Here is a 24,751-nt window from a genome sequence, read left to right as displayed (position 1 = left end):
GTGCAACCTGGAGGCTGAGTTCCTGTCACCAACCAGGTCTGTTCATTTAAGACTGTCCTTGAAGGATAAGTTGAACAAAAGAGTCTTTGTTGCTGCTGCTAAGTCGCTTCAGTCGTGTCCGACACTGTGCGACTCCATAGACGGCAGCCCACCGGGATCCTCCGTGCCCGGGATTTTCCAGGCAAGAACACTGGAGTGGGTTGCCATTTCCTTCCCCAATGCATGCATGCAGAGTCGCTTCAGTCGTGTCTGACTCTGCGACCCCATAGTCAGCAGCCCACCAGGCTCCTCTGTCCACGGGATTCTCCAGGCAAGAATACTGAAGTGGGTTGCCATTTCCTTCTCCAAAAGAGTCTTTGAGAGTCTCCTAAAAATTGTTGCCATGTCTTGAGAAAAATAACCTCCGGGAGAAACCTGCAGTTCTGATTGGTTGTCTTCCTTGATCATTTGTTGCCATAGTGATAACATCATCTCTATTATTAAAAGGAATTAAATACTTGTCGGTTTTCTCTTTCCATCAGAAGAGGATGGTTGGCACTTTTCTTACACAAATATAGTGAATATAAGCCTGTGACTCTGCCAGATTTCTTAATTTTAAGAAAGACATTGAGAATCCTGTCTCATTTAAGAGAGCCAAAGCGCTCAACCGCGTGCAGTCAGATCTGCACATACGGGGCTAGCTATGGTCACCGCAATGGCGATGAGCTGTAATCCTAACTTCATCAGAGCGCCCGCTGGTGGGAAATGAGAGAACAACAGGGCTGACCCGGCTAGAAGAACCCCTCCCCTCCTTTCCTCTCTGGACCTCTCACCACCATCACCTACCTGGTCAGACTCGCGGTGGAGGACAGAGCGAGGACGGAGATCCCTGGAGATTCTGCAGAGGGTGGAGGGAATACCCCCTCCTCTCTCAGCACACGCTATGGACACCTACTGTATGCCAGACATTGTGTTAAGCCTTCCACACTAGCCAACCTCATTGCAACCCCTTTAGGAGGGAATATGATCTCTTGACTTTCTGCAGATGTGGACTTCAAAAACAGAGAGGTTAAGTCTCTTGTGCAAAGTCACACAGCCAGAAACTGGAGGAGCCATAAGTTAGTTAAACCCAGATCTCTCTGACTCTGGGCTTCCCAGGTGGCTCAGTGGTAAACAATCCGCCTACCAATGCAGGAGGCGCAGGAGGCACACGAGGCACAGGTTCGATTCCTGGGTCTAGAAGATCCCCTGAGTAGCAAATGGAAACCCACTCCAGTATTCTTGCCTGGAAAATTCCATTACAGTCCACGAGCTGCAGTCCCTGGTTTCACAGAGCCGGTCATGTCTGAGTGAGCATGCAGGCTCTCTGACTCTAGGCAGAGAAATTCAGCCCAAAGGAAGTGTGGTGGGATTCAGAAGCCTCCCGGTCTACCTTCGAGAGAGACTATCCAGCAAGAGACTTTCAACATCCATCCACAGAACAGTCCTAGTAACTGTTAGTCACAATAACTGTGACTAACAGTTATTGAGCACCTGTTACATGCTATATTCTTGGCTAGGCACTTGAGATACATAATCTTACTAAATTCTCCTGATTGACAACTTGTGTCTGCCTGACTCCAAGGGTTCTGCTCTTCTGAAGGATTTGGATGAGCGTGTGGCCCTGACTCGGTGCAAAAAGTGTTTTCTGAACCTAGGCGACAGCTGCGCCAGTTTCTGATTACAGTCCCTCTGTATCCATAGGTTCCCCATGCGTGGGTTCAACCAACCTCAGATCAAAAATATTTGAAGGAATTCCAGAAAGTTCCAAAAAGCAAAGCTTGAATTTGTGAATAGCTGCTCCAACAACTATTTACATAGCAAATACACTGTATTAGGTATTATAAGTAATCTAGAGATGATTTAAAGTCTACATGAGAACGTCCATGGCCTATACACACATACTATACCATGTTATGTAAGGGACTTGAGCATCTCAGGATTTTGGCATCTAATGGGAGAGCTGGGGGAGAGATCCTGGAGCCAATCCCTTGTGGAGACCAAGAGACAACTGGTAGCTTAGTTTCTGTGTGTGTCACAGTTATCTATTGCTGTATAACAAATCACCCCAACTACCTGGTGCCTTAGAACAACAGCTATTCATTTTGCTCACAAAACTGCAATTCAGGGAAGGTAATGACAGTACTCTGCTCCACATGGCATCACCTGCTTTCAGGATGGCACACTTTGGGGGACTTCCCTGGCCATCCAGCGGTTAAGATTGCACTTGCAATTAGGGGACACAGATTAGATCCCTGGTTGGGGAACTAAGATCCCACATGCTGTGTAGCATGGCCAAAATTAAAAAAAGATGGCACACTCATGTGAGTGTGTCCTCACACTCATGTGAGAAATTCAGCTGGAGCTGAGGGCTTGAGGCTTCATTTCCTCCTCTTCCTCTGGCTGCTTGAGCTTCCTTACAGTATGGCAGTTGGATTCCAAGAGCAAGTGTCCCAAGAGAACAACTCAGAAGTGTGTGGCATTTTTATGAGCTAGCTTTGGAATTACATAACATCACTTCCGCTTTATTAGTCAAGGCAGTCACCAAGGCTCTCTCAGTTCCCAAGGAAGGAGACACAGACTTCACTCTTGATGTAGGAGTAGCAAGGTTCTAGAAGCCTTGTTGCAGCCATAGATGGTTTTTGCAGCCACCTCCAGAAAAGAAAATCTGCCATACTCTTGAAGTCAGCCTAGGGCAGAGTGAAATCTCCCCCTACATCTCTCCTTGCCCCCTCTCTAGGAGAAGTGGACATTTTACTGGGGGGAAGATGGGAGGCTGAAGATTCTGCCGAGCTTTGGTCTTGAGACCCTAAGAATCCAAGAACTTAAGAATTGTTTTGAGGACAAAAGGTGTCCTTTGGGGAGAGGGTATCTCTTTGGGAGAATATTTAAGGATTCATGGGCTGGATCTGCCTTTTATTGAATAGCTTATCAAAGACCTCCAGATAACTCCATGGATAATTCCAGAAGCAGAATAGCACCAAGGTCAAGATCCTGGAAAAGACCCTGATGCTGGGAAAGATTGAGGGCAAGAGGAGAAAGGGGTGACAGAGGATGAGATGGTTGGATGGCATCACTGACTCGATGGACATGAGTTTGAGCAAACTCAGGGAGATGGTGAGGGACAGGGAAGCCTGGTGTGCTGCAGCTCATGGGGTCTCAAAGAGTCGGATGTGACTTAGCGGCTGAACAACAACAAGATCCCAGCCTTTGGGGCCGGGCAGGCCAGTGTCCAAACCCAAGCTTTGCCACTACCTATGTATCCCTGGTCCATGGTAACCTCACTTTCCTGATTTTAAAAATGGAAATCAAAAGAATATCCAGTGGGGATCTGGAGAAGACTGAGGTGCCAGGTGTATGGATCAGAGCAGGATCTGGAGAAAGAACCAGCATTGGTGTTGCTGGCCGGTGCTTCAGGTCTGCCATGGCTAACATCTGTTTCCATCAGTGCCAGAGCTGCTCCCAGCTCCTGTGGGGGCCCAAGCTGCTACAACTGTGTCATCCAGGTTCACGGTCCCTGGATGACAAGTTCCCCATCAGAACTACCCACAAACTGGGATGCTCACCATACGAATGGAATAAAACAATGACATTTACCCCAAAGTGAGACATGCAATGAGTTCCCAGAGTACAAAGCCACCCCCTCTGGAAATGTTATGTCTGTGACACTTTTGCCAGGAAAGAAAAGAAGGTGGCAGAAATATGTGCAAATGGTCCCATGTACTGCCGTCTAGTGGTTACAGACATGAATGTGGACCCCTGGGAGCATCTTTGCTGAATATAGTGCCCATCATTTATGTCCTGGGAGAGAGTCAATGAAGGGATGGAGATTACGCTGTCCTACACTTCTGGGGTGAAAAAGATGATGAGGGTTTACAATTTGTATATAATTCATATAAAGACAGAAAAGCACTAATCGCAGCCATGACTTTGAAGAGTTCTGTACATGTGAGGCTTCCCTGGTGGCTCAGATGATAAAGAGTACACCTACAATGCAGGAGACCCAGGTTCAATCCCTGGGCTGAGAGGATTCCCCTGGAGAAGGGGATGGCAACCCACTCCAGTATTCTTGCCTGGAGAGTCCCATGGACAGAGGAGCCTGGCAGGCTACAGTCCTTGGGGTTGCATAGAATTGGACACGACTGAAGTGACTTAACACGCATCCACATGTACGTTTGGGAATGCCGTCATTTAGACTGGATAGTTTAGATCCCATCTTTTAGGATGGTTCTTGAATACCAATCTGTGGGAAAAAATGAAGTAATCTAAAGCAAGCAAGTGGAGGTTTGGTGAGAACTGGTATTCATGCAGTGTTGGAGTATTTCCCTGTGGATTAGTTATTAACCACAAAGAGAGAAAGAGTAACTTTACAGTGAGAAACATCACCATGGGCAGTAATGGACAAAACGCATTGTCTGCCTCCTGATAAGATGCACTGAGGACACAGAATGACTTTTATGACAATCTCTATTCTTCAAAAGTATATAACCTGAATCTGGTTGTGAGAAAACATCAGACCAACCCAAACTGACAGTCTACAAAATAACTGACATGAAACCTTCAAAACTGTCAATGTCATAAAACACAAAGAAAGACCGAGGAACTGTTCCAAATGAAAGTGATATGATAACTAAATAGACTATGTCATCCTGACTGGTAAAATAAACGTTTTAAACAAGCTTTTTTTTTTTTTTGCTATAGAGGTCATTTTTTGAACAACTGATGAATTTTGATAAAGGTCTGTAGATTAGATTATTGTATCACTGCTGAATTTCCTGATTTTGATCATTGTACTATGATTGCATTGGAGAAAGAAATGGCAACCCACTCCAGTACTCTTGCCTGGAAAATTCTATGGATGGAGGAGCCTGGTAGGCTACAATCCATGGGGTTGCAAAGCGTCAGACACGACTGAGTGACTTCACTTTCTTTTTTTCTATAGTTCCTTTTGGAGAAGGAAATGGCAACCCACTCCAGTGTTCTTGCCTGGAGAATCCCATGGACGGAGGGGCCTGGTGGGCTGCAGTCTAGGGGGTTGCAAAGAGTCAGACATGACTAAGCAACTAACACACACACACACACACTATGATTGCATAAGCAAATGTCTTTGTTCTTAGGAAATTCACATTTAAGTATTTAGAGGTAATCTGACATGAGGTCTGCAACTCATTATCAAATGATCCAGAAAATATATACATAAACTTATCCATGGATAATATCGATTCTCAGTTGCTCATTTTAATGTGTCTGAATGCAGGCTTCCTCTTCGACAAATGTCAATCAGGCAGCAGTCAACCTGCAGGTGTCATTGGCTCTCTGCACACATCTAACCTTGGGCATGGGTGACAGTGACTTGGAAGAAAATCCTGGAGACAAAAACCGAGCATCCTTTAAGAAAGGTTGCATCTTGAAGGCACAGACAATGATGTCTTGGGACTTTCTGGTCCAACAGTCAAGACTCTGAGCTTCCAATGCAGGCGGCGCAGCGTCCATCCCTGGTTAGGGAACTAAGATCCCACATGGGGCCAAAAAGCAAAAAGAAAGAAAGAAAGAACAATATCTCGAGCAGCAATGACCCTGAGCAAAGAAGTAAATCTGTAGTAACCTAGAAATAATCCAGAGAACAAACTGATATTAGAATCAACCTCAGTATTAGAATCAACCTCAGTAGGAGGCTTCCCTGGTGGCTCAGACAGTAAAGAATCTACCTGCAGTGTGAGAGACCCGGGTTCGATCCCTGGGTTGGGAAGATCCTCTGGAGAAGGGAATGGCAATCCACTGCAGTATTCTTGCCTGGAGAATTCCATGGACAGAGGAGCCTGGCGGGCTACAGTCTATGAGATGGCAAAGAGTCAGACATGACTGAGCAACTAACGCTTTCAATAGAAGGCTAGATTCAAGATCACTTATAAAAAGTCACCATGTCAATAGATCCTGGGCTGCTAGAGAATGTTGTGGGAAATTGGGCTCCTTTCACATTGTCAGCAAAAATACTTTAAAATACCTAGAAATAATCCTATCCCACATTAGTAGGAGTCAAATGAGAAAATTTCAAAAGAGGACGTGCCAATTCTTCCCCAAAATTAATTCTTAAAGTTAAGACGATCATAGTTTTAGAAATCCATAAAGTATCAGTTTTACAAAATCAGCCTCTCTTGTAGCTAGAAGTGGCCATGAACAATTTTAGACCAACAGGCTGCAAGCAGAAGTGACATTTGTAACATCTGGGTCATCTCCTGTGGCAAAGAATGTCCACTGTCCATCGAATCTTGTTTCCTCTTCTTGGGCAAACGGCCAGATAGGTTTCCCAGTCTCTCTTGCAGTTACGGCTGGCCATGGGGCTGGGTTCTAGCCAATGAAACGCAGTCAAAATACATGCGCTGCTTTCAGGACAAGTAACCTCATGATGCTCTGTGTCCTCTCTTTTCCCAAATTCTGGCTGGATAGAGGATCCAGAAGAGAAGTGTGAGTGTGCAGGGGATGCATGCGTGCATGCTAAGTCGCTCAGTCGTGTCCATCTCTGCAACCCTGTGGACTGTAGCCCACCAGACTCCTCTGTCCATGGAGATTCTCCAGGCAAGAATACTGGAGTAGGTTGCCATGCCCTCCTCTGGGGGATCTTCCCGACCCAGGGATCTAACCTGCGTCTCTTACATCTCCTGCATGGGCAGGCAGGTTCTTTACCACTAGTGCCACCCGGGAAATCTGCGGGGGAGAGCAGGACCATAAAAGAAAAGGAACCTGGGCCCTGTAGACCATCTGCCTAAAAGGAACTGCTATGTTAGACATCGTGTAAGTGACATACATACAATTTTGTGTTAAGACACTGAGACTTAGGAGTTTATTTGTTACAGCATCTTGAATTACTTACCCTAACTACTGAATCTTCTCAGTGACAACCCTAAATTCTCTTCTTTTAAAAATATATTTATTTATTTGGCTGCACTGGGTCTTTGTTGCAATAGGTGGGATCTTCGTTCTCCACTGCAGCATATGGGATCTTTAGTTGCGGCATCTGAATTCTTAGTTGCAACATGTGGGATCTATTTCCCTGACCAGGGATCAAACTTGGGCCCTGTGCATTGGGGAGCATGAAGTCTTAGCCACTGGACCACCAGGGAAATCCCTAAATGCCCTTCTTGGCCGGTTCTTTGCCTTACTGCTAATTGGGGCTTCCCAGGTGGCGCTAGTGGTAAAGAACCCACCTGCCAATTCAGGAAACATAAGAGACGCAGTTTTGATCCCAGGGTTGGGAAGGTCCCTCGGAGGAGGGCATGGTAACCCACTCCAGTATTCTTACCTGGAGAATACCTCCTCATAGACAGAGGAGCCTGGAGGGCTGCAGTCAGGTTGCAAAGTCCATGGGGAGACAAAATAGAAACAAGTAAAGCAAGGGGGTTGGGCTTCCGGGGTGGCTCAGATGGTAAAGAATCTGCCTACAATGCAGGAGATGTGGGCTTGATCCCTGGGTCGGGAAGATTCCCCTGGAGAAGGGAATGGCAACCCACTCCAGCATTCTTGCCCGGAGAATCCCATGGACAGAGGAGCCTGATGGGCTTTAATCCTTAGGATCTCAAAGAGACATGACTGAGCAGCTAACACACACACACATACACACAAAGAAAGGGATTAAGAATGTTTCCCCGTATCATAGACAATTTAACTCTCCTTTTTTTTCCCCCAGGAATTTCCCAAGAAAAATCCAAAACATTTCCATGGGGTGGACCTTTTTCCCACCACACATCCCTCTCTCTTGCTAACCCAACCCCAGTATTGTCCAGGTGTCAGGTAACAGTGTACTCAGGAAAGGGAGTCTTGCCCCAAAAGGTGAACCCTGATTGGTCTAAACCTTGTTCCTGTTTGCTAGCGATTGACTTAGGAGTTATCATGTGATCCATTATGTGCCAATAAAACTTGAAGGGGTTTTGAGAAAAGGTTTATTCTCTCTGATAAAGGGAAATAAAAGAATCTTATTTTATTCCATCCTGACTTCAGCTACTGCCTTGGGAAGTAATGTCTGAAGCTGTGGCAGCCATCTTGCCACCTAAAGCAACAAGTTTGAAGACAGGAAATATTGAAGATACCAGAGCAGAAGGAGAAAAAGTCTGGGTTCTTTGTTACATCATTGAGCCACTGAATCAATCCTGGTCTCACCTGCCTCCAGAACATATGAGATAACCATTAAGATTTTTAAAGAAAAGTTAATGTGGTAGTAATTACAGATAGGTGATCAATTTAAGGATATTTGGAGCAATAATTATAATAATGCAAAGAGGTAGAGTCTAAAAAAGCAATCATCAATAGCAACAAGGACACTCAGAGCCCAGATCTTCATTTCCAACATCATTCTCCAACAAAAGGGCCCAAGGTTCCTTAGAGAAATGATTGATTCTAGGATTGAAGCAGGAACTATACAATTTGACTCTGAAACAGTTTATAAGGCGAGAAAGTAAGGAAGTGCTAACACACACACACACACACACTCAAACACTTACACACACATGATGCGGCTGGTAGAATCAGTAGGTCACAATGAGCATAACTTCTGAAACATGAAATGGAATAATTTCAAAAACACCAAGAGTGCCTTGCCCATAATAAGACTAAGTTCTGTTTCTGAAATTTTTGTTTCAGACTAAATACATAGTTTCTGAATATATATATATATGTATATATGTATATGAAACATGGCTGAGTTGTGATGTAAAATGTGGTTCTTATTGTGAAGCTCATCCAAAACAATTTGAGGGACTTCCCTGGTGGTCCAGTGATTGGGGTTCCATGCCTCCACTGCAGGGGACACGGGTTCAATCCCTGATCAGGGAACTAAGATCCCACAAGCCATGGGGCATGGCCAAAGAAAAACCAAAAACAAACAGACAAAAAAACAATTTGAAATGATCAAGGATACATTTAAGAGCAGAATTGCTAGATTTTTAGCAAATGTACAGGTCCAAGTTCTCTATAGAGGTGGTCAATTAGCTCTCCATGACCAAGACCATGATATGGTCACCACGTTCTGTTTCCTATTTCTTTTTCTGAGGCACACAAGAAAATACACTTCTCTATCCCTCAGCGGTGACATGGGACCATGTGGCTGATTCTGGACAATGAAATGTGAGCTGAAGTGACAGACGTCACTTTGACTAAGACAATGAAAACTCCCTGGGACATTCTCCAGTCTCCCTTCCCCTGCTGCGGCAACATAGAGGACTTCAGGAGAGAGAAAAGAGCCTGGGGCACTGAGTGACCACATGGAGGACAGCTGTCCCATGGAAAAACTAAGACCCTTGGTGGATTTTATGTGAGTGAGAAAGAAACTTACTGTGTTAATTGAGGTTTTTGCAGTTGTTACTGTACTATAACCTAGCCTGTTCTGAATGGGACACTCACTAGAGTCTCTGTATCAATATATTCTCCCAACAGCACTGCAGGAGAATTTCCACCTCCCCATATTTATCCAGTTATTTAAAAAAAAATTTACTGAGCACTTATTATATTCCTGGCTCTGCTTTTGGTACTGAAGATACAACAGTGAACAAAATAGAAAGACCAGACCCAAGCTTCCCTGGTGGTTCGGTGGTAAAGAATCTGTCTGCCAAGGCAGGAGACACAGGTTTGATCCCTGACGCAGGAGGATCCCACATGCTGCAGAATAACTAAGCCTGTGCACCACAACTACTGATTCTGTGATCTAGAGCCCGAGAGCTGCAACTAATGAAACCAGGCATGACAACTACTGAAGCCCGCAGCACTCTAGAGCCCGTGCTCCACAACAAGAGAAGCCACTGCAATGAGAAGCCCATGCAGCACAACCAGAGAGTAGCCCTCCGCTCTCAGCAATTAGACAAAGGCCCGTGCAGCAAGGGAGACCCAGCAGAGGCGACAGTAAATAAATAAATAAACAAAAATTTAAAAAAAAGAAGACCAGACCACATGGAGCTTGTATTCCAGTGGGAGAATCAAATGGTAAATAGAATAAATAAGAAAAGTATATCATATTTGAGAAGGCGGTCACACCTATGAAAAAATAAGGCAAAGGAAAGGGAATTTGGAGTGTTGGGTTACAATTTTAAATGGGATGATCAAGGGAGGCCATCACTGAGGACGTGTCACTTGAACAAAGCTAAGGAGGAGACAAACCACATGACTATTATGGGGAGAGCATTTGAAGGAGAGGAAATAATACAGAGGGTCATACACAGGAATCAGCCACATGTGTTCAAGGAACAGCAAAATGCTGATGTGGCTGGAAGAGACAAAGTGAAGGGGAAAGTGTAGGGAGTCAGAGAAATAATAAGGTCACCAGATGCTGGGTGGGCCCAGCAACAGAGTATTATTGGGGTTGGTGGTTGTCCAATTGATGTGAACTGGTGTGTTATTGTGATTTTAATTTGAATTTCCTTGACGATAATGGGGTTGAGCTTTAGTTTATTGATCATTCCTAAAGTTCAGACCACTTGAAGCTGCTGTCAAATTCTTGCCGGGCTATAGCATAGGACACCCCAAAGCCTGGAAATCCAGGTGGTCCCCTGTAAGGTCACTGAAGATCATTTCCCAATCCTGGAAAGAAAGCACTTTGAGATTAGGATCATCAGATTTAGCAATTAGAAATACAGGACTCCAGTTGAATTTGAGTTCCAGATCAACAAAAAATGTATTTTAGTGTTAAGTATGGTCCATGCAACTTTTGCTTAAAAATATTACATTGAGTGAAGGAAGCCAAGACCAGAAAAACACATGCTATATGGATTCCATTTCTACAAAATTCTAAAACAGGCAGACCTAATCTCCAATGACAGAAGCCAGAACAATAGTTGCTTGAGGGGAACAGGAATCGACTGAAAAGAGCCACAGGGATCTAACTTCTGGGGTGATGGAAGTGTTCTGTAACTTGTCTTGGGTGGTGGTTATATGGGTGTACACTATTGTCAGAACTCATTCAACTTAAGATCTTAAGTATAAGATTCAACTTGTACTTAAGATTCACTCATACTTAAGATCTGTAGCATTTTATTGAGTGTAAATTATGTCACACATGCAAACAATACAAAAAAGAGAGAGAGAGAAAAAGTCATACAATTGGCTCTGAAGCAGTCAGAGGTTTGGAAGTAGGACACGCTGATTGGTTAACATCTGAGCCACATGACCTCTCACTAAATTAGGCACAAGAGTCGGCTTCCACCAAAACAAGGGCAGTAACCAAAGAGAGGACATGTATATGTTATAAACAAGTGATCCAAAATACCAGTGGCTTAAGCAATATAGAAGTTTATTTCCCTCTCAAATAAAAGTTTGTCCCTAGGTAAGGAAAGGTAGACTCTCCTCAGGAAAATCATCAAAGTCCCAGGTGGGTATGGTCACCATTGGTCTCATGGCCGCCCTATCAGCAGGCAAGAAGAAAAGGGAAGATATGTCCTCTCCCTTTAAGGGTATACCCAGAAGTCTCATGTATCATTTCTGCTCACATCCTTTTGGGACAGAATTCCATCAAATGAGGACTCATAACTGCAAGGAAGTTTAGGAAATGTTGTTTTTACTTAGGATGGCAATGCGCCCAGCTAAAATTCTACTAGGCTGGAAAACAGGGAAAATGGATAATGGAAAACAAGTAAGATTTCTCCCACTGGTAGTTTAATGTGGTTAAGAGTGTGGGGTTTTCGGTCAAACTGCTGGGGTTAAAATCCTGACTCTGCCTCCTACTGTGTGACCATAGGCAAGCTACTTCACTTCCCTGTTCTTGGTCAAGGCTTTATACTTCTCCGAGCTCATCTAATTCCAGTGGCAATAAAACAGTTTCAAAAGGTGGAAAGTGAAAGTAACAAACTCATAGGGAGGTTGTAAGAATTAAATGAATTAATGCACTCAAAGCAGGTGGAATGGTGCCTGGAACACAGTAAGTGTTCAAACGTGCTGATAGTAGTACATCTATCATTTCATGGACTAAGTAATTCAGAAGTTAAGGTCTTTCTGGTATAAATTGAGACTCAGAGACAAGGAGAAGAGAGAAAGAGAGAGCATGAGTGTGACTTCCTTTGCTTATTTGTTCAGCCAATGACGACTGGGTCCTTGGCCCTCTCTGTTTCAGGGCCAACGCTGATGACCAAGACAGAGTTTAACCTGGCTCATATCCATCACAAATTCTTTGGCTGTAGGTGACAGAAACTCAACTCAAACCAGCTTGGGATAAAAGGGACATTTTAATAGCTCATATAATCAAAATCCTAGCATGATGGTGTGCAGCTGGCCTCAAGCTGGAATCAGGGAAGGGACTGGCAACAGGACTCTCTCACTCCACCTCTTCATTGCTTCTCCCTGGAATCAGTTTTATTCTCTCCTCTGGGTGTGGAAAAGGCCATAGATAGGTCCAGACCTATTTCTCCACAGCCTCACCACACAAAAGACTTCCTGCCCCCAAAAGTCTAGATCCAAAATCCCAGGGAAGACCTCTCATTGGCTCAGCCTACATCCTGTTCCAGGTGTAACATAAAGATTGGTCCAGTTTGACTCACTTGCCACTCGTCAGCCAATCACCAAGAGGGGGCAGGGCACAGACGCAAATATAGCCCTAATTCAAAACAAGAGAAGTTGGGGAGGTGGGGGTGCCGCTTCTGAGCGCCAGTAAATAGTCTCAGTTAACTTGCCCAGTCTTCTTCCTTCTGTGCTTGGAACTTTGGAACAAGGAGTGCAAGCCTCAGGTGGTCTACAAGACAGCAGGACAATGGTTGGGAAGTTTGTTCTCCCCCGCCCAGCCAAGCACAGGTCCCTGAATTACAGCAGGCACCCCACCGAGGCTTACTGAATGAATGACTGAATTAATGCCTTGTTCCCAGGGCTGTCCTGGAACAGTCCGTTTCACAGACCCTGAACCGATTAGAAGTGAAGTGAAGCGAGGACAGGGGCTTCGCACACCTGTGGAGTGTGTCTCACGGTGCAGACACATGCCCCGACGGGCGATGAGCGGAACTTTCAGGATAAAAGCTGAACCTTGAAGACCCCGCCACCCCGAGGGCCCAGTTGGGGGCGGGGCTTCCAGACCAGCATTTTGGATTGCACCATCTTCCATCTGTCAGAGGGGAGAACCAAGAAAGTACTTCTGCATCTTCCGCCACCCTTTTTATCACTTCCTGACCACGAAGACGATATATTTGCTTCTCTAACAGTCACACAATTTCCCCCTTCGTCTCGTTGCGCCTCACGGCTCCACACAGTCAAACATTTCAGGCTGCCCACCACCACCACGCAGTGGCTCGCCCCAGTTTGACGCATTGCAGGGAAGGCCGAACCAATCGGTACCGCGCTCTCATTTCCGCCGTGGTCCGGGCCCAATAGCGGCGCGTCTCACACAGGGACGCGTCACGCTCCAGCCGAACGGTGCCCCTCCGCCGAGGAGGAAAGTAGAGTGGGCACAGGGGGCGGGGCGCATGGTGACGGAAAGTAGTCCCGCGGCGGGTGCGCGCGCGCGCGCGGCCGGCCATAAACCCAACCCTGTGAGGAGTGAAAGAGTCGCGGGCCCGACAGTCCGGAGAGAGGCGCGGAGGGATCCGTGGGAGCCGCAGTGCGGCGGCACGCGGACCGGGCGGGGCGGGGCCGGGCGAGGCGGGGCGCGCGCGGCGGCCGTTGAGGGACCGTTGGGGCGGGCGGCGGCGGCGGCGGCGGCGCGCGCTGCAGGCAGTGAGTGTGGAGGCGCAGACGCGCGGCGGAGCTCGAGCTGCTGCAGCTGCTGCCGCCGCCGGAGGAACCTTGATACCCGCGCTCCGGACACCTGGCCCTCGCCATGGTGAGTGAGACTGAGGGCCGCCGAGGTTGGGGCCACTGAGGCGAGCACGGCGGAGCAGGACCCCCGAGAGCACGAGTGGACTCAGAATGGAGGGGGGGAGCGTTTGGGCCCCGGGGAGCGCCTCTGGACCCTTCTCTGCCCCTCGATCGGGGGCATTTGAGCCCACAGTGGGGGGTTTGGATCCCCAAAGGGAGTTGGGGGCTTCCAGAAGCGACAGTTAGCACCAGATGGGGTGTCTAGACCCCAGAAAGGGCACTTGAGCCCTCCAAGGGGGCATTTGAGCCGATGGAGCATCTGGACTCTTGGACCCAGGATGGGGCGTTTGGTCGCTAAGGTGGAGTGTTAAGATTCCAGGGGGGCGAGGTAAGAGCCATTGGCTAGGGAAGGAGGTGATTTGTGCCCTGATAAAGGCTTTTGGGTCCTAATAGGAGGCAAAGAAGGGGGATCGGAGGGAAGCCGGGCTGCTGGGGAACTCCCTGAGAGGGGGTGGTGGGTAGCTGGGCCAGGGTGGAGGGGGACCCCTCCCGGGAGGCAGGGAAGAGGGTCGCTTCTGCAGATCAGACCGTTGAGGGGAGAAAGGGGGGTTCTCCAAAGACCGACATTGCAGAGGGAGGAGGAGGGTGAGGTGCATGCTCTGGAAGGAAGAGCCTGGGGTGGGTGGCAGCCAAGGTTAGAGGATGCTCTGGAAGCCTTTTGAAGGTGCTCTGGAAGCCTACGGGGACTGAAAAGGATGGGGTCGGGGAAGGGGTCAAAAAGGGATGGCGAGCTTGTCAGTGGTGGGGGGACAGGGCTCCTCGTGGTTGATGTGAGGGGCAGCCAGAGAAGGTTCTGAGGTTCCTAGTGGGTTAAGACTATTGAACTAGGAAGGGAGATTGGGGTTTTTGGGGGGAAGGAGGGTGTTGTGTTTGGGTTCATGAGGAGGTGCGTTTCCAAAGTGAGGGGTGGGAGAGAACTTCGGCTTCTGTGGTGGGAGGTGAGGTGGAAGGAGATCCGGGACATGTTAAAGAAAATGAATGGCAGCCGAGGTGGGCCTGGGGTTGGAGGTGGATTTGGTGGGTAGCTCTCTGGAAGTTTCCAGGGCAAAGCCGGGACAAAGGCTGTTCAGTCTGGATGGGGAGTGGGCTGCAGAGGCCGGAGGGAGTGGCTCAAGGGTCCCTTTCCCAGGAAGAATGGGGCTGGGCAGGAGGCACCGGGCAGTGGGAGCAGGTGGGCGGAGTTGTTGGGGCCTCTATTGCGCACTGAAGCCGCATGAAATGGGGGTGGGGAGGAGCAAAGTTTGGGAGGCATCAAATGAGCCAGCTTTTAAAGCCTTGAACCTCACCTGCTCGCTGCCCCTTTCAGACCCAGAGAGCTGTTTTTTTCCAAACAGGAATGCTGGTTTTATCTTGGTCTCCAGTTCCACACACCGCTCTGCATCTCCTCATTTGTGCCAAATGACAGTGCAGTACATTGTGGCGTCGGTGACAATCGCATGCCTGTTCCTATGGCCTCGGGGTGGGGGCTGCAGAGAGGACCTCCAGAGGGACCCCTTCATCAGCCCCAGGGCCACTTGTTCCGTTCGGGGCCCTCCCTGAGTGCTTCTGTTAATTCCCACAGCTCGTGTTTTGAGAGAAAACCAGCAGACTAGTTCTTTCCTGGTCCCTGCCACCCACAGTCCCCCAGCCCCCCCAGGCTCAGCCTCGGAACCGTGTGCAGCCATCCTCCCTGGCAAGGCTGGGGAGAACAGGCAGCCGCTGCTGTGTATCAGATCTCATACTTGCTGACACAGGCCTGATGGCTCCTCTCGCCGCTACCCCATTTTCCCCCAGCAGAGCCTTGCTAAAGGGGTGCCGAATCACTGACAGGAGCCAGGAGGCCCCCACCTGCCAAATAATACCTGAGCTTTGGCCCCACTAGTTTCTCTTTCCCTTTGTAATCAGGAAGGTATGGGTGGGACAAGTCACTGTTAACTGGCTTTGGACTTTGGCCTGAGCTCTGTGGCTCCTCCTTGGCCCGGGTGAGGGGCCCTGGCCTTGGTTTCTGATCTCATCTAACACTGCTTTCTGGCACTGGCTGGGGGCTGGGGCAAGGCAGAGAAATAATACCCTCTTCCCTCCCCCACCCCAGGATTTTTTTTTTTCTTTCTTGTCCAGCCTGTTGCTGGAGCCTAAAGGGATGGGGAAGCAGGGGACCAGCTGGGTTATTTTGCAGATAGTTTTTGGTGAAAGCTGCAAATCTGCAGATCTGGAAAGGGAAAAAGCCCTGAGAAGGAAGGGATCCCTGGCAGTGATCAGTTTTCTGGGCAGCAGCCTTGCTCTGAGATCTCTAGCTGGGAGCTGGGCCCTTTTCCTTCCCCACGCAGAGGAGAGGGTCTCCTAAGAGGGAGGGAGGGAGTGTGACGGCCCTACAGGCAGAGCCACGCCTATTTGCAGCAAGCCTGAAACAGTGGCGGTGCCTCCTCTGCGCTTTGCAGCTTGGCGGCAGGGAGCGGTGGACACCAGCCTTCAGCACCACTCGGGCATTCTGCAACCTGCCCCAGCCTCCTTGCCCCCAGCCCCTGCGGGTGCTGCCCAGGGTGGTGTGGCAGGGGTGCGAAGGGCCCTGGTTGGGCTAGCCCTTACCACAAAGGCCAGGGGAAAGGATGAAAGCTGGGGGAGGGCAGCCCTCCCCCCAGCCCTCCTCCCCGCCCCTGGCACTGCCTGGCCTTGGTAACAGAAGCCCATCCTGTCTTCTCACTTTCCCCCAGCAGCTTCCTCGGGTGTCAGGACCTAGGCGATCAGCTCAGGCTTCTTTGCTCATAGAAGCCAAGGGAAGCAGAGGAGCAAAGGGCTCGTGGGCCTGGGGCTGCCCGGCTGGCACGCAGGAGCCTGGCCGCCCTGAGTCGGTTTTGAAGTGATGCAGAAGTATCTCCATTTGGCCTCCTAACCTTCCCTTTAGACTTTGGACTTTTCCAGAATGGGCATGTGTGGTGTGTTTCCTTCTCTACCTTCCTGCTTCCCTCTCCCTTAGCCATTTCCCTTTTGTAATCATCACCCTGATTTCCCCTCCTGTTCTGCCTGTTTGGGGCTTAGCCTCGAGTCCTTCTTCCTTTATGTTTAAAAGAAAGAAAGAAAAAGGACATGTCAGATTTGTTCTAATGTGATTGGTCTTCACATTTGGGATGGGGCAGAAGGGTGGGGGTGGGGCTATTGCTAGATTCCCAAGGAAGTTCTAGAACCTCTGTGTAGAATAACGCTAGTACACACAGTAGCATGCCTTAGTTTGAGGGGCTGTCAGACTCAGAGCTGGAAGCCTGCTGTAGATTTGGAGCCCCTTCCCCTAGCTGAAGAGGGAATGAAGGAAGAGGGCAGTGGTCCAAGGGCGAGCCATGTCTTCTGGCAGCATTCACGGACCCCAAAGAAAATTCCTCTTTTACTGCCTAAAGCTAAACATTGGGATTCAGCCCCTCCACCCCTGCATGGCTCCTCCCCCAGAGGATCCCTCTGCTGGCCTCTGCTTCTCCTCTTCCCCGACCCCAAGCCTGGCAGGCAGCAAGGGTTGCCCAACCCCGACTGGCCAGTCCCCAGTGTGGCCGGGGCCAGCAGGGGTTAACAACTGCAGCACAGCAGGGGGAGCTGACTTGAGTGCTCCAGCCTCTGCCACCAGCGCCATGCCTGCTGCAGTACCTCCCCGACACTCACCCTTCCTGCCCCAAAGGAGCAGTGGAGTGAATGGTGCCCGCTCCAGAGAGTGGGGGCTGCCCCCTGCCTGCCCGGGGTTCTTTCAGGCACTCCACAGACACCAGTTGGGTCCACAGTGCTTGGACCTAGTGCTTCCAAATTGGTGACATAGAAACTAGGAAAGAGCCAGCTGCCTACCCTGGGCCTGGCCTGCTTCAGTTTGGAGCCTTCTAGAAGAGCTGCTTGATTAGGCTTCCAGGGCAACTGCTCCCTTCACTCAGCCTCTGGGGCTCCCAGCGGCCGTGACGACACTGGCGCAGATGCGGCTAGGCTGGGGCTGGCTCCAGAGCACTGGCTCAGATTGGAGACCCTGGGATCGAGGGTGTCGTCGGGCCCTGGGTCAGGCTGGCCTGGGTCTCCAGCCTCCCGAATCGCCAGACTTGATCCCAGTACTGGCTCTGGCATGACCGCCCTTGCCCAGGTACATGGGCTGCCATGTGGAGCTGGCCGCACCAGCGGGGGCCGGGCTGAGCAAGGAAAGATGTGCCAGCCTGTGACTAACTTTCTCCTTCCTGCTTTTCCAGGCTGACCAGCTGACCGAGGAGCAGATCGCAGGTGAGCTTGCTTCCCTCCTTCCCTCCCCCATTCCCTCTCCCTCCCCTCACCCTGCCGCACGAATGCCTCTGCATCCCCAGCCAAGTCTTATTCCAGCCAGGAGGAGCATCTGACAGAGACACTCACGTGTATGAGAGCACACGAGTGACACCAGACCCCGCAGTCCTGAGCCAGGCCCTCATCAGGCGGCAGGGCTGTGTTCCTCTCCTGGCGAGGGGGTCACTGGGCCTTTTAATCGGTGGCTGCAGGGTGAGCCCGGCCGTCTCTCCTGGCTCCTACCAGTTAGGCTTAGAAGGTGAACTCCCCTGCGGGGCTCCTGGCCCACTTCAGGAGCCACCCAGGAGAGGGCTCGTCACTCCCACCTCTGCACGCCTGCTTGCACTCGCTTCTTCCTGGGCCGGAAGTGCCTTCCCCCAGCTCTTTGCACCAGGCAGCTCCTTCTCCTCCTTTGGGTCTTGATTCAAATGTCATCTTGGAAAGGCCTTCCCTGACCCCGTCTCAAATAAACAGCCTTCCATCCCTCTCTGTTTCCTTAATAGCCTTTCTCACCATCTGAAATTAATCTCTGATGTTTGCCGGCTGCATCTACCTGTCACTAGACGAGTTCCTTACTGGGGGGCTTTTTTGTGTGTTGGTCCCTGCTGTACCTTTGGTGCCTACAACATAATGGTTGCTGCGTACATTTTTGTTGGCTAAATAGCTAAATGAACAAAGGAACAATCACATATCTCCCAGTAAGCTTAAAGAAGTCCTTGAGTCCTATGTAATTAATTTTTGTAGGCTCCCCTAAAGCCCAGTAATCCTCAGCTACAGGAAGTACTGTGTGCTGAGACGGTTTCCGTGTCCTGTCCCTCTCGCCCCCCCAGACTGTGAGCTACTACTTAAGGACAGAGACCAGCTCCCAGTTAAGTCCCACAGCCATGGGCCGCACAAAGTAGCCCCTGGACCCTGGCCTTACTGTCAGGTTCAACAGGCTGCATGTGACAAGCACAGAAAGCCCAGCTTCTGAAGTGGGGGGAGGCAGGAGTGGACTTGCCTTCTCTTCTTTCCTCCCCTCTCCTCCCCGCTCCCCCCACATTTTCAACTTCTGAACTTTGGCCCCGGGTGGGTGGCTACAGAGACCCACCAAGGCAAACCAGAGAACTGCCTTGCTGTTCAGTGATCCTGAGTGCAGAGTGCCCACATGACCCCTGAGAACAACAAGGCCTCGGCACAGGGAGGTGCCAGCATCCCACAGGAGACTCGGGGTCTACAGGGCCCAGAGGCTTGGGCGAGGGCAAAGCCTCTCGGCTCTACCTGTGGCTCCCATACCGGCCACCCACAGCCCCAGCTCTGCCCTCGGTTGACACCAACACATGCTCCACATCACCTCCCACCCCACCCCCACTCCACCCCCATCCCCATTAGAAAACTGTCCACCGCCTCACCCCAGCCCACACCCTCTGGGAATAGGCTGCCAGGCATCTGTTCCCTGAGGGTTTGGGGGCAGGGAGCACCAGGTGCCAAAATGGGCCCAGTGGGAGGGCAGGAGCCACGTGCTTCTCCTCCCGCTCCTGATGTGGCTCCAGCTGTGGCCTTCCCACTCAGCACCCCCAGCTCCTCGGCCTCCTGGCTTGGCAGCCATCCCCTCTCCTTCCACACCCCCCACCCCCCACCCCGCCTACCCCACACACAGTCCATCAGCCCTGCTCCGCTGCCGGCCGCCCCCACGCTCCACCCCACGTGGCTCCTCTGGAAACTGAGAGCTGGGCTGGTAGTCCCCATCGGGCGCGATGCCGTGGTGCCCGGAGCCATCCTGCAGTCTCTCCTGCCCTTCCTCTCCTGGCCAGCTGACCTTGGCTGGCACACTTCAGATGGAGACTTCCTTGGACACTTCTCCCTTCCAGGACACTGGTCTGTTTCATCACTCGAGGGAGAGACTGAAGTCAGGGACCAAAAAGAAATGTAGAGGATCTAAGGTCACCGTCAGCCCGTTTCCCCACCCCCCCGTGTCCTCAGTGAGCCGGGCAGGACAGGCAGCTTTCCCCGTCACTGAGCAGGTGCTCAGTGAGGTGATGGGAGGAAGGAAGGGGCCCGTCCCCAGTACAGAGGCGGGAGGCTTGGGCTGGCATCGGACCTCCTGGTTTCTTGAGGAGGGCCTGACTCACAGGCCTTCCCGTGCCCTCACCTCTGGTTCATTGTCCTCTTCACCGCAGAGTTCAAGGAGGCCTTCTCCCTCTTTGACAAAGACGGGGACGGCACCATCACCACCAAGGAGCTGGGGACGGTGATGAGGTCCCTGGGGCAGAACCCCACTGAGGCCGAACTGCAGGACATGATCAACGAGGTGGATGCAGATGGTGAGCCCGCACCCAGAGTGGGAGGGCAGCCCCCTCCCAGCGCCCCCGGGGTGCCGCCCTGCGGGGTGGATGGCCAGCGTCTCCTCTGCCAGGGCCCTGGGGTCATGTCCTCAGGCCAGGCACAGAGCATCTTCCCCCCCCCCCCTGCAGGGAACGGGACCATTGACTTCCCCGAGTTCCTGACCATGATGGCCAGAAAGATGAAGGACACGGACAGCGAGGAGGAGATCCGAGAGGCCTTCCGTGTCTTTGACAAGGTGAGCAGGCCTTTCCCCAAGAGGCTCTGGGACTCCGGCAGACAGCAGGACAGGTGGGGTCGCAGGACACCCAGCCTAACCGGAGTTCCCACTTCCGGAGGCCAGGTTCCAGCGCCAGCCCCACTGCCAACTTGCTCTGCCACCGCAGGAAGCCCCTGCCTGTGCCAAGGGAGGTGACTGACAGGCCCCCCGCTGGGGACTCTCCCCCACTGTCCCCCAGGACAGAGCCAGGCAAACGGACGCCTCGAGCTTGGAGCCTTTGTCTGTCCCCTGACACCCAGGACGGATGTGCTGGGGTCTCTTCCCCACTGCCCCCCAGGAGAGAGCCGGGCAGACGAACACCTCACACTCAGAGCCTTCGTCTGTCCCCCAACACGCAGGACGGCAACGGGTACATCAGCGCCGCAGAGCTGCGCCACGTCATGACGAACCTGGGCGAGAAGCTGACCGACGAGGAGGTGGACGAGATGATCAGGGAGGCCGACATCGACGGGGACGGCCAGGTCAATTATGAAGGTGAGCCGCCGGCCCGTCTCCGTGCCCGTGGGGGCCTGGGGCGCCCCACTCTCTGGCTGACCTCCCTGTCTTTCCCTCCACAGAGTTTGTACAGATGATGACTGCAAAGTGAAGGCCCCCGGGCAGCTGGTGATGCCCGTTCTCTTGATCTCTCTCCCCGCGCGCGCACTCTCTTCAACACTCCCTGCCTATCCCGGTTTTAGCAAACACCAGTTGATGGACTGAGAATCTGATAAAGCAACAAAAGATTTGTCCCAAGCTGCATGATTGCTCTTTCTCTTCCTCCCGAGTCTCCTTCCCGGCCCCCGCCATCTCTTCCTTCGGCCCTCCCGCCTTCCATTCACATCTTCCAAGGCCTGATGCATTCATAAGATGAGCCCCCCAGTCCCCTTCGAGGGGCCTCTGCCCTCCTCCAGCCCAGGTGGCTCTCGTCTGTTTTGGTTTGTTTCTGTTCGTTTGTCATCTTATTTTGGGGTGCTGGGGTGGCCGCCAGTGCTGTCCCGGGACCTGCTGGGGAGGGGCCGAGGCCCTCAGGAGGGCCGGGCGCGAGAAGCACGCCTTTTGCTGTTGCATGTGACCAGCCTGTGATACCCTGTGCCCATCCCAGAGCCTTTCAGGGCAGGAGTGCCGAGCGGGGCATTCCAGAAGGACTGAGGGTGGTGGGGAGGGCCTGGAGTTGTGGTGTTGACTGGATGTGGCCCAGGAGGAGGCCAGGGGGCGAGGGAGACTTGGAAGCTGGCATGCTCTTAGCACGTGAGGAGGCCAGCCAGGCTGGGCAGCGCTCAGACCCCATTGGCCGCTCTTCTGAAACCATCCGACTGGCTCCCTGAGGTGGGGCGAGTGGGGACCGCTCCCCTGGTGCCCTGCGCATTGCCCCCATCCCGTGTTCCCGAAGCGATCTCAAGCTGTCCTGGTGCTAACATCCCACGCCGCTCCCTCCCACCCGCATCCCGGTCCCCTCCTGGGAACGCACGTGGGGTTGGCCGCTTTGTCACATGCTACTCATCCTTCCGTTTTTTCTTTATACCCCTTAAAACTCTTAATTTTGTCTGAAACCATGCCGGGCTAGCTGAAGGGCGGGGAGAGGGAGGATGTGCCCCACCACGCGCTCAAGAGAACGTACCTGCAATAAAATAGCCCTGTCGCCCGCCGGCCCCTCCGCTTCCCCGTGGTGACTCGCCGGCTCCCCAGCCCCGTCTGTGCTGTCTGTGCGCCCACCTGCCTGCCCCCACACTCCCCAGCGGAGAGCATGATCCGCAACCTGGCTTCTGACTTTTGCCTCTGGGACAAGTGAGTCAACATGGGCAGTTCGGTCGTCTGGATTTTTTTTTTTTTTTCTCCTTTTTCCGTTCATTTCACCTGCCCCCCACCCCCATCCCACCCCACCCCTCAGGTTGATCAAGTGGCTTTTCCTGGGACCTGCCCAGCTTTGAGAATCTTCTCGTCCACCCTGTGGCACCCAGCCTCCAGGGAAGGGGGGAGGGCATAGCGGGAGACCCAGCCAAGAGCTGAGGGTACGGGCAGGTAGGCGTGAAGCTGTGGATGTTTTCGGAGTGTTTTGGTTTTTCTTTTTTTCAAACCGGGCAATATTTGTGTTCAAGCTGTGAAGAAAAATATATATCAATGTTTTCCAATAAAATACAGTGACTACCTGACTACTCCTCTCCTCTTGTCTTGGTTTCTGGGCCTGCTCCCTGCACAGGCCTAAAGCCCTGCCCCAAAAGAATCTGTCTGCTGTGGGATCTGGTTCCCTGACCAAGGATCAAACCTGGGGCCTTCACACTGGGAATGTGGAGTCTCAGCCACAAGGGAAGTCCCAGCCTGTCAGCTTTGAGTGCTCGGCGCCTGCACGCGTGTGCAAGACCAACCCAGCCTTAGTAGGGCCACCTCTCAGTCACACACAGGACCGCACGGTGAGGCCCAAGGCCTGAGGCAGGTCCATCGCGTCACAGGAGCATTCCGGATTGGGGACAAACCAGTGGCAAGCTGAAAGGTGGAGGATGGTCACCTGCTGTGCAGGAGGAGGAAGGACATCATCCAAGAACAGCGGAAGGCCGGGTCAGACGGGAGGCCCAGGCCAGGTGGGGGATTCTTGACAGGGCCCTCTGGCTACAAGGTGACCAGTGCCCATCGGCAGGCTAAGTGCTGAGTTTGAACTGAACATAGTGGGGAGAAAAGAGATGTGTTCCTGATCTTACAGCTTCAGTCAGTCCTGAGAGACAAAGGACTAAAGCTCAGAACAACTACTAGAAACCCTAGAAAGCTCAACTTCCCCAGGGTAAGTAGAGCTATGGAAAAGAAAGCATGGGACTTCCCTGGCTGTCCAGTGGTTAAGACCTTGCCTTCCAACTGAGGGAGAGCTAAGATCCCACATAGTGCCAAAAGGCCAGAACAACAACAAAAACAAGCTCATGTGAGGTTCGACAGAAAACAAAATTCTGTAAAGCAATTATCCTAAAATAAAGAAAAAGCAATATTGTAACAAAGTCAAAGACTTTTAAAATAGTCCATATCAAAAAAAATCTTAGGTGGGGAGGCCCAGTCCCCAGCTACAAAACCCATCTGATTCCCTCTCAGGGGCGGGAGTGAATGGTCAGTAGACACAGTCTAATATCTGAGCAACTGTCCCTTTGACCACGGGGACCAGGCAGGAGGTGAGCAGAAACAGCTCAGTGGAGGAAAAAGCCACCTATTCACCTCTGCCTGGCCTTGGGAGGATAGAGAAGCCTGGTGAGGCCCAAACTCAGGGGCTTTCCTGTGGCTTCAGAGTAAACGGTCATTTAAAAAAAAAAAGGGCCCAGGGAGGCGGGACTTCCCTGGTGGTCCAGTGGTTAAGAGTTTGTCTGCCAGTGCTGGATCCCTGATCGGGGAAGATCCCATGTGCCCCCAGGGTAACTAAGCTCATGCACCACAACTACTGAGCCCGCACTCTAGAGCCCGTGCTCCACAAGAAAAGCCACTGCATTGAGAGCCCCAAGAACCGCACCTAGAGAGTAGCCTCCAATCTCAGCAACGAGAGGAAGCCCACACGTAGCAACAAAGACCCAGCACAGCCAAACATACGAAATCTCTTTTGAAAAATGACTTCAGGTAGGCCAGAGGGCTTCCCCTGGTGGCTCAAATGGTAAAGAATCTGTTTTTAATGCAGAAGACTCAGGTTCGATCCCTGGGTCAGGAAGATCCCCTGGAGAAGGAAATGGAAACCCACTCCAGTATTCTTGCCTGGAGAATTCCATGGACAGAGGAGCTGGGTGGGCTACAGTCCATGGGGTGGCAAAGGGTCAGACACGACTGAGTGACTAACAGGCCAGAGATAAGGGGAAGGCTAGGCTGAGGCTGGAGTCAAAACAGTGGAATCTGGGATGAGAGCTGCTTTCTTAGCAGCTGGTATACCTGTGGAAAACTCTGGTCTTATAGGTCAGAAGAAGACAGGTCTTGGTGACTCACAGAACTGGGCTCCAACACAGTGCGACCACTCACTTCAGTGTCTATACTTACTAAGCCTCAGGTCTTAGCTCCAACGCTGCCTGCCTCATAACCTTGGAGCAGTGACTTCACTTCTCTGAGCCTCAGTTTACCCATCTGCAA

The 24,751-nt window shown here is 51.4% G+C and overlaps 1 protein-coding gene and 1 long non-coding RNA gene across 7 annotated transcripts; one reads left to right on the top strand and one right to left on the bottom strand.

Annotated features, from left to right (window-relative positions):
- Positions 1-12,199: 12,199 nt before the first annotated feature.
- Positions 12,200-13,262, bottom strand: LOC145515360 (uncharacterized). Its single transcript, XR_014060857.1, has 2 exons — positions 12,818-13,262; positions 12,200-12,721 (listed from the first exon to the last, which is right to left on the bottom strand). It is a non-coding gene; the product is annotated as an uncharacterized LOC145515360 (long non-coding RNA).
- Positions 13,263-13,604: 342 nt separating this feature from the next.
- On the top strand, positions 13,605-22,818 carry CALM3 (calmodulin 3). Of its 6 annotated transcripts, none has more exons than XM_081515579.1 (6): positions 13,605-13,798; positions 18,021-18,051; positions 20,247-20,390; positions 20,541-20,647; positions 21,028-21,163; positions 21,247-22,818. In XM_081515579.1, the coding sequence occupies exons 1-6, from the start codon at positions 13,796-13,798 to the stop codon at positions 21,273-21,275; spliced, it is 450 nt and encodes a 149-aa protein (XP_081371705.1). In that variant the 5' UTR covers positions 13,605-13,795; the 3' UTR covers positions 21,276-22,818. The 6 variants fall into 6 exon arrangements, with proteins under 6 accessions (XP_081371705.1, XP_081371702.1, XP_081371701.1 ...); XM_081515576.1 differs by having other exon boundaries at positions 20,247-20,440; positions 20,516-20,647; XM_081515575.1 differs by having other exon boundaries at positions 20,247-20,468.
- The last annotated feature ends 1,933 nt before the right edge of the window (positions 22,819-24,751 follow it).

This window comes from Giraffa tippelskirchi, chromosome 7 (assembly GCF_054371585.1).
Source record: "Giraffa tippelskirchi isolate mGirTip1 chromosome 7, T2T-mGirTip1v1.2.pri, whole genome shotgun sequence".
NCBI lineage: Eukaryota > Metazoa > Chordata > Mammalia > Artiodactyla > Giraffidae > Giraffa > Giraffa tippelskirchi.
This window is presented reverse-complemented; position numbering and strand designations above follow the sequence as displayed.